At 39.4% G+C, this 14,402-nt stretch overlaps 1 protein-coding gene across 1 annotated transcript; it reads left to right on the top strand.

The window, feature by feature from the left end:
- Positions 1-13,380, top strand: LOC111190425 (NACHT, LRR and PYD domains-containing protein 3-like). The gene is made up of 9 exons (XM_049479778.1): positions 1-13; positions 2,179-2,349; positions 3,140-3,202; positions 4,839-6,621; positions 9,904-10,077; positions 10,515-10,688; positions 11,529-11,702; positions 12,503-12,549; positions 12,717-13,380. The coding sequence occupies exons 1-9, from the start codon at positions 1-3 to the stop codon at positions 13,277-13,279; spliced, it is 3,162 nt and encodes a 1,053-aa protein (XP_049335735.1). The 3' UTR covers positions 13,280-13,380.
- Positions 13,381-14,402: the final 1,022 nt, after the last annotated feature.

The raw sequence follows: 14,402 nt of genomic DNA, 5'->3' as shown, positions 1-14,402 counted from the left end.
ATGTCGTACTTATGTTAGAACCACCATAGTCTGAACTCAAGTGTCTAGAATACTTCAGACTTTTACTTTAAAATCAACAAAAACTCACAAACTGAATAATATTAAACTGAAATAAAGATATTAATGTATTATTTAGACTATGCATATTAAATTACCAATAACAATTGAAATTATTTATATGCAATTATTTAAAAACGTATTATGAATGATTATAATATTAGGCAAGAATTTTATTAAAAAAATAAATATTAGCAATTCCAGTGCATGTGTAAGCGCTAGCTATAAAATAAAATAAAAAAATTAAATGTCAGTTAAATTAGTCAATATAAATTTAGATAAATGTGATCAGAGATATTTATTGGCAGATGTATGAATAGCTTCCTCCATAGTGACACTTAAGTTTTTGGGAAACGCACCCCTGGGCTTAGGGAGAACATGGAAAGACAGGACATGGGAACAGAAAGGACAATGAAAATAAGAAGAAACAAGATAAACAAGAGCTAAGATGTGATATGTATTTTGGAAAAGAAGTTTATCTGTGTGTAAAAATATTTTAAGAATCACTGGAGGTCTAAGAAATAGTCAGCATTTTTAGAAAAATAAAATGTCTTTAGGGATTCACCAAATATTACCAGAGATGTCCATTTAACCTGAATATGCTCTCCTTCAGGTGCCGTCAAACAAGATAACAAGCGATCCACAAGTGTTTAAGGACAGAGCAGATAAAAAAGGTGATGTAGCTCCATGTTTATTTTCTTATTTAATGTAGAGTATTATATTAATGTGTACAGATTTACAGAGTCACACCCTGGAATTAAAATGGATTGTTTAATTGATTGGGTTTCAGAACACGCCTACAAATTGTTGTACAAGTATTTTATTTTTGATGTGATTATTGTGAAGCAAACAACAAACAGGACAAAAGAAAGAAACCTTAATGTGCAAAACTTTTGCAGCAGCTGTAGCTTCAGGTCACTTTGGATAAGTCTGTATGAGATTATCACATCTAGATAAACTTTTTTCTGGGTGCTACTTATGATGTTTTTCCAAACGCCACAAAACCTTGCTCAGTGGGTGGGTGAGGATCCAAGTTGTAAGCTATGTGCAGGAAGTGGCACGCTGAAGAACATTTTGTCGGCATGTAAGGTAAGTCTGTCTCAGGGGCGCTACACATGGAGACATAATCAGGTACTTAGATCTCTTTCAGGTGCACTTGATAAGAAGCGGTTAGAAGTTAATAACATGCCGGTGGTTGGTTGCAGTAGGGTAATGCTGTTTGTGTGTGAGGGACAGCGTAGTTGAGAAACAGCACAGTGTTCGGGAACTGCCGGTAAATGGGCTGATGCACGAGATTGGAAATTGTTAGTAGATGTAGGCAGTAAATTGCAGGTCCCAGAATTCATTGTAGTAATAACCTTGAGGCCGGATGTAGTGTTGTACTCTGAAAGTAAATGGATATTGTCTTTTATAGAGCTGTTAGGGGTGGTTTCGATTCCAATTCACAAGGTGCCGCTAGAATTCAAAATCGATTCTTTTAGGGAAATTTTAGTTTTAATTTTTAAAAATTGTAGTTTGAGTATGAAATTTTATAATTATTCAAAGAATACTTAAACTTCCATTATTACAATATTAATGTTTATATTATATAGACTTAACACAACAGTTACATTCTTTTTTAAATATAATTTAATGTATCTTATTTTACACATTAAACCACTCAGTTACAGGTTAATCAGTTGTTGTTGTTGGAAGTTGAGGCAATGAACCATGAACATAGATTCCTGTGCTTCTGGGTCCTTGTCGAGCCAGTATCAGATTATGGTGGTTGTGGTGTTCTGCACACGCAATCTTAAACTGTAAATGATTGTGTACTATATTTTTCTCAGTTGAGGTAATGCACAATGAACAGTGTCTTTTAGTTGTTCTTAGGTGAATAATACATTCTAGCTGAGCCCTATGCATAACTCTGGATTTATCATCTTGCTGTATTATGTTACTTGTATGTACTAGAAATGTGTCCAGTGTTTAACATTATATTCAGGTGAATAGATTTATGCCAAGGTGTATAGATTTATGTAATGTGTTCAGTGCATACATTTTGTACAGATTATATACATTTACCGAATAATTGTTCTGAAGATACACTTTAAACTCTCTTTTGTTCTCATGTGAACACAGATCAAACCAGTCCTGTCCAGACCACCACAATCCAGAACCCTACAGTTCCCAATGAACTGATCCAGAACACCACAGCTCAGAGTGGAGCGACAGTCAATGCTCCTGTTCTTCAGAGCAATGAGTTTCATGCCCCAGTTACTATTTTAATTGGAGCCGACTCTGGTCATGGAGGTACATGAAAAACTATTTCTGATCAGACAGTGATTGTTTTTTTTCTTTTTCCATGAGTGAATATTTGCAAAAAAACAATAATGTTTATCCAATTAAACATTAAATATATTGTCTTTGTAGTGAGTTCAGTTAAATATAGTTTGAAAAGTATTTGCAATTTATTGTATTCTTTTTTAATTTATGTTTCACACAACATCCCAACTTTATTAGAATTGGGGTTGTAAAGAAAGTGTTTGTACATACAGTTTAAAAGACACAAAGGATAGAAAGATCTGGCTCTCATCTCCATTACAACCATTTCATACCCCTTTCAGGTCAGGATAGAACATCCATAATCCATAAATTATGTGATCATCTTCCTGTTTCTGCTTAATCATTTAAAACGTGAATAAAAATGAGGTGATCTTCTATTCTAGGGATTTCAGAGTCTGTCTTTTTCAAAGATGAAGTGAAGCAAGCTTAATTAATATAAAGGAATATGTCTGTTGACAGAGGAGTGAATCTTATGATCACACAAGAGGCAGCAGATTAGAGGAAGTATCTAAAATCTTCATTTTAGATACCTGCTTCATCAACAGCAGATAGAAAAGAGGCGGAGTCTGACTTCATATGTATGGGAGGAGGCGTGCGCTAGTCTTTATCCTCCTGGTGTTGGGGGCATTACTAGTGATACAGGGACTTCTAATGAGTGGGTTGGGTAATTGAACTTCCAAATTGGGGGAATTAAAATAAGAAAAGCCTGACCTGATGTTTATATTTCTTTTTTATGTACTGCTGTTCACTCTCTCAGGAAGAGACAGAAGAGAAGAGGTAATGGGAACGACAACAGGAGCCTCCACTACAGGTGATGCAGGTAATCTGATAATCATTTATTTCATTCAGTTTCATGGGTTAATATATAAATAACAATTTTAGAAATAGCACCATTGTGTAACTATTGGAGAAGAACATGCCTAGATGCATGGGAACTGTGATTAAAAAACAGGGTTATTCCACCAAATATTGATTTCTGAACTCTTAAAACTTTATAAATATGAACTTGTTTCTTTGCATTATTTAAAGTCTGAATGCTCTGCGTCTTTTTGTTATTTCAGCCATTTCTCATTTTCTGCAAATATATGCTCAACAATGTTCAACAATGTTCATTTTATTTAAACATGTACCTATAAATAGCAAAATCAGAGAAAATGATTCAGAAACTTCAACTGGGTTCAGGTCTGGAGATTGTTCTGGGCATGACACTGTCTTGGTCTGGTAGTCCTTCATCCACTTCCTAAATGATCAAGTTGTGTGGAATTGAGCATTGACCTGTTACTTTTATGCTGTTCTTGGCACTTGTTCTGCTATTCAGTTTGTCCTATTGCAAGAGGATTGTGATGACTACAGGGGTGTTTTTACATTTTTGCTCATTAAATAAGATTTGGTTCAGGTGATCACCTAATCAGAAGCACATTAAGTAAAATGAAATGTACTTAGGTTGGAATTCAACTGACACTGAAATGGAATTGCTGTCATACATATAGAGATGCTGATTTTTTTAGAAAAGTTTGCAGTGGTCTCTTAGTTTTTTCAGAATTGTATATATATATACAGGTGTTGAACCTTCTTAGTATCCTCCTTACTTCTCCTGGTGTCACACCAGAAGAAGGTGCTCTTCAACAAGGCGTAAAACTTTGGAGCCTTGTGCAACATTGGTTTTGTAGTCTGTAATGCACTTGGTGGCCTTCCACATGCTCTGTAGATCCTGGGAGGAAAAGTTTCCCAGAATATTCTGAGCATGGGGTGCTTTCACCATCTTAAATCTTGCAGTCATCTGTCTTCTATCGCTTTCATCAGTAGAAAACTATAAAGGGAAATCTGCCAGGGTTGGGGCAAAACAGTGCCCTGTCTGCTCTTCATATGTGTTGGATAACATGAATTGTAGCTGTGACCCAAGTGTGCTTCCACTTTGATTGTCATAATCTCCAGACTATAATCTCTCCAAACAAAATATTTTTTATCAACTAATATATCATGCTTTTGCACACTTTGTCCATCTGTCATTCTATATAATAGTTTATGTCAATCAGGGACCTGATACTGATCTGTCCATCTTTAGTTAGCATTTCTGTTTCCACTTGTGCAAATTATAATAAAAACAATAAATACTCAGTCAGAAATGAGACAGTTTAACAGACAGTACACTGCAGTACGGACATAGTACAGTCTACATGTGTATGATGAGAGGTGCAGAGTTATGACATATAGGTGTAAGCAATGCAGCTTACAACATACATGATCACATCAGTTACTGAGGCAGAAAACGTATTTTTGTAGAATAGAGTTTTATTATAGTATTAAATATTCCTGATAGAATGAGAGTAGGCACAGACTGGGAGCAACAGAGATAACAGGCAATATCATGCAGCCAGTAGTGCATATAATGTCTGTATGGATTTTATAAATTATATTGTGTAATGTTTGATTGTTTTTTTCTTTCTATCATACAGCGGCTCTAAGAGAAACAGAAAAAGAGAAGCTCAAAAGGATCATCATCGATCGCTATGCAACATTATACGAGGGAACAGGAAAGAGAGGGAAGCACATCCTCCTGAATAAGATTTACTCAGAGCTGTATGTGGTGGAGGACTGGGGGGGAGGAGTCAATACAGATCATGAAGTGATTCAGATGGAAGCCAGACCCACAACACATGCATCAACAGACAGTAAAATGAAGATCAGTGAGATTTTCCATGGAGACTTTAACATTAAAAAAGTGCTCACAATGGGAATAGCTGGGATTGGGAAAACCGTCTCTGTTCAGAAGTTTGCTCTGGATTGGGCTGAAGGAAAATCCAATACAGACATAGATTTTGTTTTCATTATTGCTTTCCGAGAGCTGAATCTATTAAAGGATGAGGAGTATGACCTTCCAGGACTACTTCTTCATCTGTACCCACAGCTAAAACATTTAAAAGAAGCTGGTCTTTTTGATGATGACTGTAAATGTGCTTTTATCTTGGATGGACTGGATGAGCTCAGGAAGCCTCTGGATTTTGAACAGAAGAAAATGTCCTCTATAACAGAGAAGGCAACTGTAGATGTTCTGGTGACCAGCCTCATCACAGGAGCACTGCTAGAGTCTGCTCTTGTCTGGGTCACCTCCAGACCTGCTGCAGCAGATCAGATCCCACCAGAATACATCCACCGGAAAACAGAAGTGCGAGGATTCATCACGGACCAGCAGAAGGAGGAGTACTTCAGGAAGAGAATACAGGATGAAGAACAAACTAACAGAATCATCTCACACATTAAAAAAGTGAAGACACTCTATATCATGTGCTACATACCAGTCTTCTGCTGGATCACCTACACTGTGCTTCAGGAACTCATCAAGAACAAAGTAAAAGAAATCCCTAAAACTTTAACTCAAATGTACGCACACTTTCTGAACATTCAGATGGACACAAAGGGAAAGAAATATGACAAGACTTGTCAGAAAGATACTAAAAACCTGCTGGAATCCAACAGAACCGAGCTTCTGAAACTGGCTGAACTGGCTTTCAAGCAGCTGATGAAGGGCAATGTGATGTTCTACGAAGAGGACCTGAGAGAGAGCAGGATTGATGTCTCTTACTCTGAGTATTCTGGGATCTTTACTGAGATCTTTAAGGAGGAATGTGTGCTTTACCAGAGTAAGGTCTACTGCTTTGTTCATCTGAGCTTTCAGGAGTTCCTGGCCGCTGTTTATGTGTTCCACTGCTATGAGAGTGGGAACCTAGAGGAACTGCAGTGTCTTATTGATTGTTACAGACAGTGGTATAATAATGTTACACTGGATAATCTGCTGAAAGGAGCTGTGGATAGAGCTGTAAAGAGTCAGAACGGACACCTGGATCTGTTCCTCCGTTTCCTGCTGGGTCTCTCACTGCAGACCAACCAGAGACTCTTACAGGGTCTTCTGACTTTTACACAAAGCAGCACAGAGGAAACCACAAAGTACATCAAGGACTTAATCGAAGTCCAAAAATATCTTTCTGCTGAGAGATCCGTCAATCTTTTCCTCTGTCTGTCTGAAATGAAGGACCAGTCTCTCTCTGGGGAGCTTCAGAAGTATCTACACTCCGAGAAAAACTCAGAAAAGGAGCTTTCTCTTGGACAGTGTTCAGCACTAGCCTACATGCTTCTGACCTCAGATGAAGTTCTAGAGGAGCTGGACTTGAAGAAAATCAACACATCAGATGAAGGTTACAGCAGACTGGTCCCAGCCGTGATCAACTGCCGAAAGGCACGGTGAGTGATCCGCATAAATACAATGCAGTCATTGTAATTTAAATAATGTCCTTAAATACTCAACATAGAAATCTCTACATACCAGAATTGTTTATTCAGTTTTTGAATTTACCTGCATGCCACAGGAAGACAAAGCTTAAGTTCAAGGGGTATGAATAATACTGTAAGCCATTGTTGTCACGTCTGGTGCTGTAGGCACTCCTGCTCCTTCCACACTGAGCTCCAACGGAGGTTTGCCGCCTAACAACTACACTATCCAGAACGCACCACACGCTGACATCACACACACCCCGCACGTGACACCTCACCTGTTTCCGCCAGGCAGCCCGGAGTATTGATTACCCCAGGGTATTTAAGGATGCTTCACGAATACACAGGTGCCGCGTATTGCCTGGTTTCTACCACTTTACAAAGCGTTACCTTACTGTGTATGTTTTCTGTGTATGACCTTGCTCTTTGTTTTTTCGACACCGATTTCAGCCTGTACCTCTGATTGTGGATTTTTCTGTGTATGACCTGGACTGTTTCCCGTTATTCGATTATTAGATTATCTCTAATGCTGGCTTACTCATGTTTGAACTCTGGACTGTTTTTCACTCATGGTATGGTTTTTCCTATGTGGCTTATGTTTGCTTTGATTGTTTCTGTTCGACTACTCGTTTATCTGCCCTTCTTTTTAATAAATACCCCATTTTACTGTATCCGCGAGTGTCTGTATTCTGTGTACACCATGACAGAATACACGGCCTCTCTCGATCAGACAGCGGACACAGAAATGTTAAGATCAGGGTTGTTTAATCAAGGCAGTCTGCTCGGTCAGCACGAGCAAACACTTGCTGGTGTGACTCAAGCCGTGAATGAGTTAGCTAGCCAGCAAGTTAACCAGCAGCAGCAGCTCTCTAGCATTCTCGAGCACCTCAAGGGCTTAGCTGTAGCTAACTCTAGCCCTGTAGCTAACACTAGCACCCTTAGCTCCTTTGTATCCTGTTTTCAGGTGTGCAAGCCGGAGAATTTTGATGGTTCCCTAGAGAAATGCAGCAGATTTCTCTTACAATGCTCAGTGTTTTTTTGGTAACGCTCCGCCCGCCATGGACAAAGCTAAGATTGGCTTTATTATTTCAAGGCTGTCTGGTAAAGCACTCGAGTGGGCTACCGAGGTTTGGGACACCATCTCTGAGACTAGCTACTCTTTGACTCTGTTCCATGCAGTTTTTGATCACTCACGCTACGGACAATCGAATGGGGAGCTTCTACTGGCGTTAAAGCAAGGTCAACAATCTGTAGCTTCGTATGCTATGGAATTTCGCACTCTGGCAGCTGGCAGTGCCTGGAACAATGCTGCACTTGTCTCTGTGTTTAAGAACGGACTTAACCCTGAAATACTGAAGAAATTGGATGAGTCCCTTACCCTTACCAGCTAATTTCCCTCTCCATTCGGCTGGACCAGCTGCTCTCTCGCCGACCCAAGACCAACGTCCACTCACAATTCTCACCAGTGGAGCCACTTCACGCCTCATCTGATTCCACTAAGGTACCCTCCTCGTCCACATCGGAACCAATGGATGTCCAGAAGTCCAGGTTATCTCCAGCAGACTGCACTAAACACCCGGTGATTTTGGGCATGCCATGGCTCAAATTTTACGATCCTGTGGTTTCTTTGACTGACGGAGATATCACGATTTGGTCTCCCTCCTGTTATAAACATTGTTTAGCCCTTAACGAGTTAGCTTTGCAGTCTTCTACGGTAGAAAGTCCAGAAGCTGTAGATTCTCCTGTTCTTCCCCCTGAATACTCTGATTTGCTTGAAGTTTTCAGCAAAACCAATGCTACTAAGTTGCCTCCGCACCAACCTAAGTTTATCCACCTGTCTAAATCTCCGGTTGGCTCAGGGTCCTTCTTTGTTAAGAAGAAAGGGGGGGTTGAGACCCTGCATAGATTACCGCGGGCTTAACGAAATAACTAAGAAGTTTACTTACCCGTTACCTCTCATACCCAGCACGCTAGAAGCCACGTTCATTCCATTCTCCAACACTGGAGAGCAGCCTTTTTGCCAAAGCCGAGTAATGCTAGTTTCACTGCCAACAGGTTGCATTTCTTGGCTACGTCATTAGCTCTCAAGGCGTACTGATGGACGACAATAAGGTTTCGGCTGTCACTGACTGGCCCGTTCTGCAGTCTATTAAAGATCTTCAGCGCTTTTTAGGTTTCGCTAATTTCTATAGGCGATTTATCTGCAACTTCAGTGGAATAGCCGCTCCTCTTACTGCACTGACCTAAAAGGCCACTAAGGTCCTGAAATGGTCTCCCGAGGCTGAGCAAGCTTTTAATAAGCTTAAAGCCGCGTTTGTGTCTGCTACTATACCGTTCACGGTTCTCACCGATCACAAAAATCTTGAGTATTTACGCACTGCCAAGCATCTCAACCCTTGCCAAGCGAGGTATCCCAGTAACCGCAACACTAAAGCAGCTGTCCTGAGTTTACAGTGCTCTGGATAGCACATCACAGTCTTCTGATTCTGAACACATCCTTCCTCCGGCTGTCAGTTCAGTTTGTGCTCAATGTAAAACACCGAAAACCCTTCCTGCCGGTAAGCTTGTTCCTCTACCTGTACCTGAAAGACCCTGGTCTCACATAGCTGTTGATTTTGTGACAGATTTACCTGAATCTGAGGGTTACACCACAGTGCTTAATATTGTGGATAGATTTTCCAGGGAGGTTAAGTTTATTTCTTTTTCTGCTTTGCCCACTGCTCTTCAGACCGCACAAGCTATTTACACACACATATTTAGACATTTGGATTTGGATGTTCATGTCAGTCTGACCTCAGGGTTTCACCCCACTAGTAACGGTCAGTGTGAACGTGTTAACCAAGAATTAGGCACGTTTCTCCGTCTGTACTGTTATAAGCATCCCACTGACTGGTCTCAGTTCCTTATATGGTCTCAGTTCCTTATATCCCCAACCTGGGGATCGAGTTTGGTTGTCTACCCGGGACTTGAGGTTTGAGGGGGAGTGCAGGAAGCTTTTGCCTAAGTATATTGGTCCTTTCAAGGTTTTGTCTCAAGTTAACGAGGTTACTTACAGATTGAGCTTCCAGCCCAGTATCAAGTCCATTACTCATTCCATGTTTCTCTCCTGAAGCCTCTTGTCCCAGGTCCACTCGCTGAGGGTACTCCAGATGACGTGTTGCCCGCGGCAGTGGAGGGGGAGGCTTCATCCACCTACTTAATTTTCTGTTAAGTTCTTAAGTAATTTCTGATATGTTTATTCTTGTTTTCCAGACTGGCTTCATGTAATCTTGGAATAAAGATGTGTGACAGTCTAGAATCAGTTTTAACGGTGGAAAACTCCTTCCTGATAGAACTGGACCTCAGTAACAATAACCTGCAGGATTCAGGAGTGGAGCTGCTCTCTGCTGGACTGAAGAGTTCACACTGTAAACTGCAGATTCTCAGGTCAGTGTTTTTCACTTTGCTCTAAGTAGACCTAAGGGTAATAGACGTCAGGGTAATGTATAGGGTTCCTTTGTATTAAAGGGCTAATGTTAGAATTTTCCACAGTTTCACAGATTTATTTACATTTCCTGTCTTATTTAATTCTGCTTTATCATTTGATCTTTAAACCACAAGTAAAATGTTTACAGAGCAGAAAAATATGTAGTTGTCATTTGTATGGCAGTGTAAATAGCAACAATGACACTGAACACAGAGTGTGTCAAAAAGTGTAAGTTTTAATAATTAGGGTTTTGACCTTACTGAAACGTCCATAAAGAATCATGCAACGTCTTGCAGCAGAATATGGTGTCAGTGTATGTGGAACCCCTTCAAGATCCTGTATTATTTAAACTTTGTATTTATTGTAAAATTGTTTGTGTTTATATCTATTTTTTTAGATTTGCTTTGTGTAATCTTGGAGTAAGGATGTGTGAAACTCTGGGATCAGTTTTAATGCTGGAAAGCTCCTTCCTGAAAGAACTGGATCTCAGTAACAATGACCTGAAGGATTCAGGAGTGGAGCTGCTCTCTTCTGGACTGAAGAGTTCACACTGTAAACTGCAGATTCTCAGGTGAGTCGGTTCATTTTGAAATGACAAATGTTAAAATATGATATTCAGAGCTTTACCAATATATTTATATATCATATAACTCTCTGTCTGCAGCCATCTTTAGGATATCCGTACAAATATCTTTTTTATGTACACAATAATCACAAGTGTTTGGAAAAAAATATTAATTTACTTGCAGATACTCCCACATAGCTTGGCTTAACATTTTCTCTGTGGCAATATAGACAAATTAATCATTCTATCTTTCAAATGTTTAACCCAGTTAAATGTCCCTTAAAAGTGGATTAGCTACATGTGCATGTAGGTGACAGTAAAATAGATCTGCAAGTGGAACTCAAGCTCTCTGTTTAATACTTAATGCATTTTATGTTACTATACTATTTTATCTTGTTCCTTAATCCTGATCTTGTAATTTCATTATTGTCTCTATAACTGCTCTATCCAGTACAGTCCAGAACTGTATAAGTCCACTTAATTCTTTTCGAAGGTTCTTTTTCCTGCTCTTATGTTTTATTCTATAATATATATTATACAAAATTACTTTAATTGTGTTTATGTTCATCTCACCCCTTAATATATTTTTTTGCTTTTCAATGTGTAACAATAATAGTTCTGTACTCAACATCAATAACTGCTATATTTATAAAGTTTAAGAGGATTCAATACTAAAATCTTTTCTATGTTAATGGAGTCTAGAGTATCTTCGATACATTTTTGTAGTGTTACTTGTGTTGTGTGGTCTGTTTAATACAGAAGTGTATCACCTTTTTCAGTCTGCCACTGTCACTCTTTCTCTCTCTGTTAATAACTTATTGTTAATAAATAATTTTCTTTCTCTAGATTGTCTGGGTGTATGATCACAGAAAAAGGCTGTTCTTCTCTGGCTTCAGCTCTAAGTTTAAACCTCTCCCACCTGAAAGAGCTGGATCTGACCTACAACCACCCAGGAGAGTCAGGAGAGAAGCTGCTTTCTGCCAGACTGGAGGATCCACACTGTTCACTGGAGACACTCAGGTATGAAGAAGTGCTCAGGGGGAAGATTCAGGTGTGCTGCAGATGTTAGATAGAGTGATGAGGGTCAGTTAGAGATAAAAGAAGAGTGATCAACTGTTTAGAGAGTCCAATGTTACCCTGTGTTAGAATGAGCTACATTTTTTAGTTGAGTTAATATATTTTAATAATAAAGTGCACAGTGCATATACAGATGTGGTGTATTCAGACTTTTGTTGTGAATTTTGTATAATAAACTAAAATTATATTATAAAGTGAAAGCAAGTCAGATCATCCAGCTTCATATCACCACCAGGAATAATAATAATCCAAGTTTAGGATCAGAGTTTGCCCATAGACAGAACGTAAAGATTAGAGTTCTGGACTACAGAGTTTGTAGTGTGATGAAACCTCAATGTACGTTATTCATAAATCACAGTGTTTCAGGTGTTAATAAAATGGATTGAGCTCATCAGAGTTTAGAGTAAAGTGAAGTCCACATGTTTTTTGGTTAAAAGTAGAAGAGTCCATGTTTCCTTTGTAGCTGGATCTTTATGGTTCAGCCTTTACTTCTTCACCTGTTCTAAACAGAGACCCTATAATTCTCCCTCACGCCCCCTAAAGGCTGGGAATAAAAGAACAAGCTAAAGTGTGACAGCATATTGAATCTGTTATTAGATATTAAAATTTTAATCTGAGGCTCTGGTTTCCTCTAATTGTGTTAATGGTGTTATAAAGTAGTGGGTGTTTCTTCAGTAATTATTGTGTGTTGATGTGCTGATGTGTGTGTGTGTGTGTGTGTGTGTGTGTGTGTGTGTGTTTAGATTGGAACATGGAGGCGAGATCAGGATCAAACCTGGATTAAAGAAATGTAAGTTTTCTCTTTCTCTCTTTGTATCAGTGCAGTGTGTGTAATGTCTCTCTTTCTCTGTGTATCAGAGCAGTGTGTGTAGTGTGTGTGTAATGTGTGTGTAATGTGTGTTTAGTGTGTGTAATGTGTGTGTAATGTGTGTGTAATGTGTGTGTTCTTGTTTTCAGATGGCTGTGATTTCACACTGGATCCAAACACAGTAAACCCTCGTCTCTCTCTGAGTGAGGAGAACAGGAGGGTGGAGTTTAGAGAGAAGCTGCAGTCATATCCTGATCATCCAGAGAGATTTGATTGGTGTGTGCAGGTTCTGAGTAGAGAGAGAGTAACTGGACGCTGTTACTGGGAGGCTGAGCGAATTGAAGGAGAAGCTGCTGTAGCTCTCAGTTATAAAACCATCAGCAGGAAGGGATTCGGATCAGACTGTCGGTTTGAAGAGAACATAAACTCCTGGATGCTGTACTGCTCTAATTACGGTTACTCTGTTTATCACAATAATAACAGAACTGCTCTCTCCACTCCTCCCTCCTACTGTAGGAGAGTAGGAGTGTATGTGGACTGTCCCTGCGGCACTCTGTCCTTCTACAGTGTCTCCTCTGATACACACTCACTTACACCCTCACACACTCTCACACACTTACACACATTCAATACCACCTTTACTCAACCCCTCTATGCAGGGATTGGGTTTTATAATTATGGCTCCTCGGTGACTCTGTGTAAGATAGAATAATCCTGCAAGCAATATTTCCACTGTCCGTGACGTCACTTCCTGTTTACAGTCGCCAGCTATCTGTAAAATTAACAACAGAGTAAAGTGTGAGAAATCAGCAGAATTCTGTATGGAACTAGAGTATGAGCCTGAGAGATATTGTGAAAACAGGAGATACAGTATGTAGACGATCACAAATCTCTTAATCCATTAGAGAAAAAGCACACACACTATATGTATATACACAAACAACACATATATGGTAAAAAGCTGGACCTCTCTATCCACTGCTAGGTTTCTACATTTATTTCTGAGTTAGTAATTTTGGTGAAAATGTTTTAAACCTGTAGAGCATAGGTTGGCAATAGGCAACCTGTGGTCCATATGTGGCCCACAAGCATTAAACATCTGGCCAATGGGGTTGTTTAAACTATAATGAACGATAATGGAAAAAAAAGAATAATTGCGCTCAGCGCAACTTTAGTTTCCACCCGTTCTTGGGCTACTTATCTCCTTATGAGTGTGTTTTCCCGTCCATATCCCAATTCACCAGACTTGGAAAATATCTGGCCTTTGGCCAAACGTAATTGCCGACCCCTGCTGTAGAGTTTATTGGGTTTGTGAGTTTTTTGTTTCTCAGATTGAGCTGATTTTGATGTGATGTATATCTTACATGTTTATGTAAGATACATTTAGGGCAAGACAAGAGAGCAGTCAAAAATCACATAAAGAAGTCGGTAACAAGGAAGAGTGAGCAAAAGAAAAGAAATGCTTAGTTGAAGACCTATCAAGCTAGATTTAATACCTGGTGAGGGAACAAAAAAATAGAGGGGGGGGGGGGTAAATATACAAGGCAGTCCAGGTGTGAGTAATCAGAAGCTCCGTACCTCTGGGTGCCAGCCAATTAGGATGGCGTTCGTGGAAATCTGCAAGAAGACCTTTCTAGCACATCTTTGGCTGTAACACAGCAATGCTCCTCAGGTTCAGTGTTCTCTATGGGAGGGGATACCTGTTTAAATACTAAGCGGAAATGGCACAACGTGTACACCTGTGTAAAGGGATGTGTGTGTGATAATTAAGACTCAAATGATAATTGATAATTAAAACCATAATTAGATCAACTGAAACACATTTAATGCACATT

Source organism: Astyanax mexicanus, chromosome 1 (genome assembly GCF_023375975.1).
Source record: "Astyanax mexicanus isolate ESR-SI-001 chromosome 1, AstMex3_surface, whole genome shotgun sequence".
NCBI classification, from domain to species: Eukaryota; Metazoa; Chordata; class Actinopteri; order Characiformes; family Acestrorhamphidae; genus Astyanax; species Astyanax mexicanus.
Note: the sequence above shows the minus strand (reverse complement) of the source record. Positions and strands in the feature narration are given on the sequence as shown.

Bases quoted from the DNA above. Each gene is read 5' to 3' on its own strand.
- LOC111190425 (XM_049479778.1), top strand. The intron at 3,203-4,838 runs GTAATCTGATAA...TCTATCATACAG, and splicing joins CTCCACTACAGGTGATGCAG to CGGCTCTAAGAGAAACAGAA. The intron at 6,622-9,903 runs GTGAGTGATCCG...CTTGTTTTCCAG, and splicing joins ATCAACTGCCGAAAGGCACG to ACTGGCTTCATGTAATCTTG.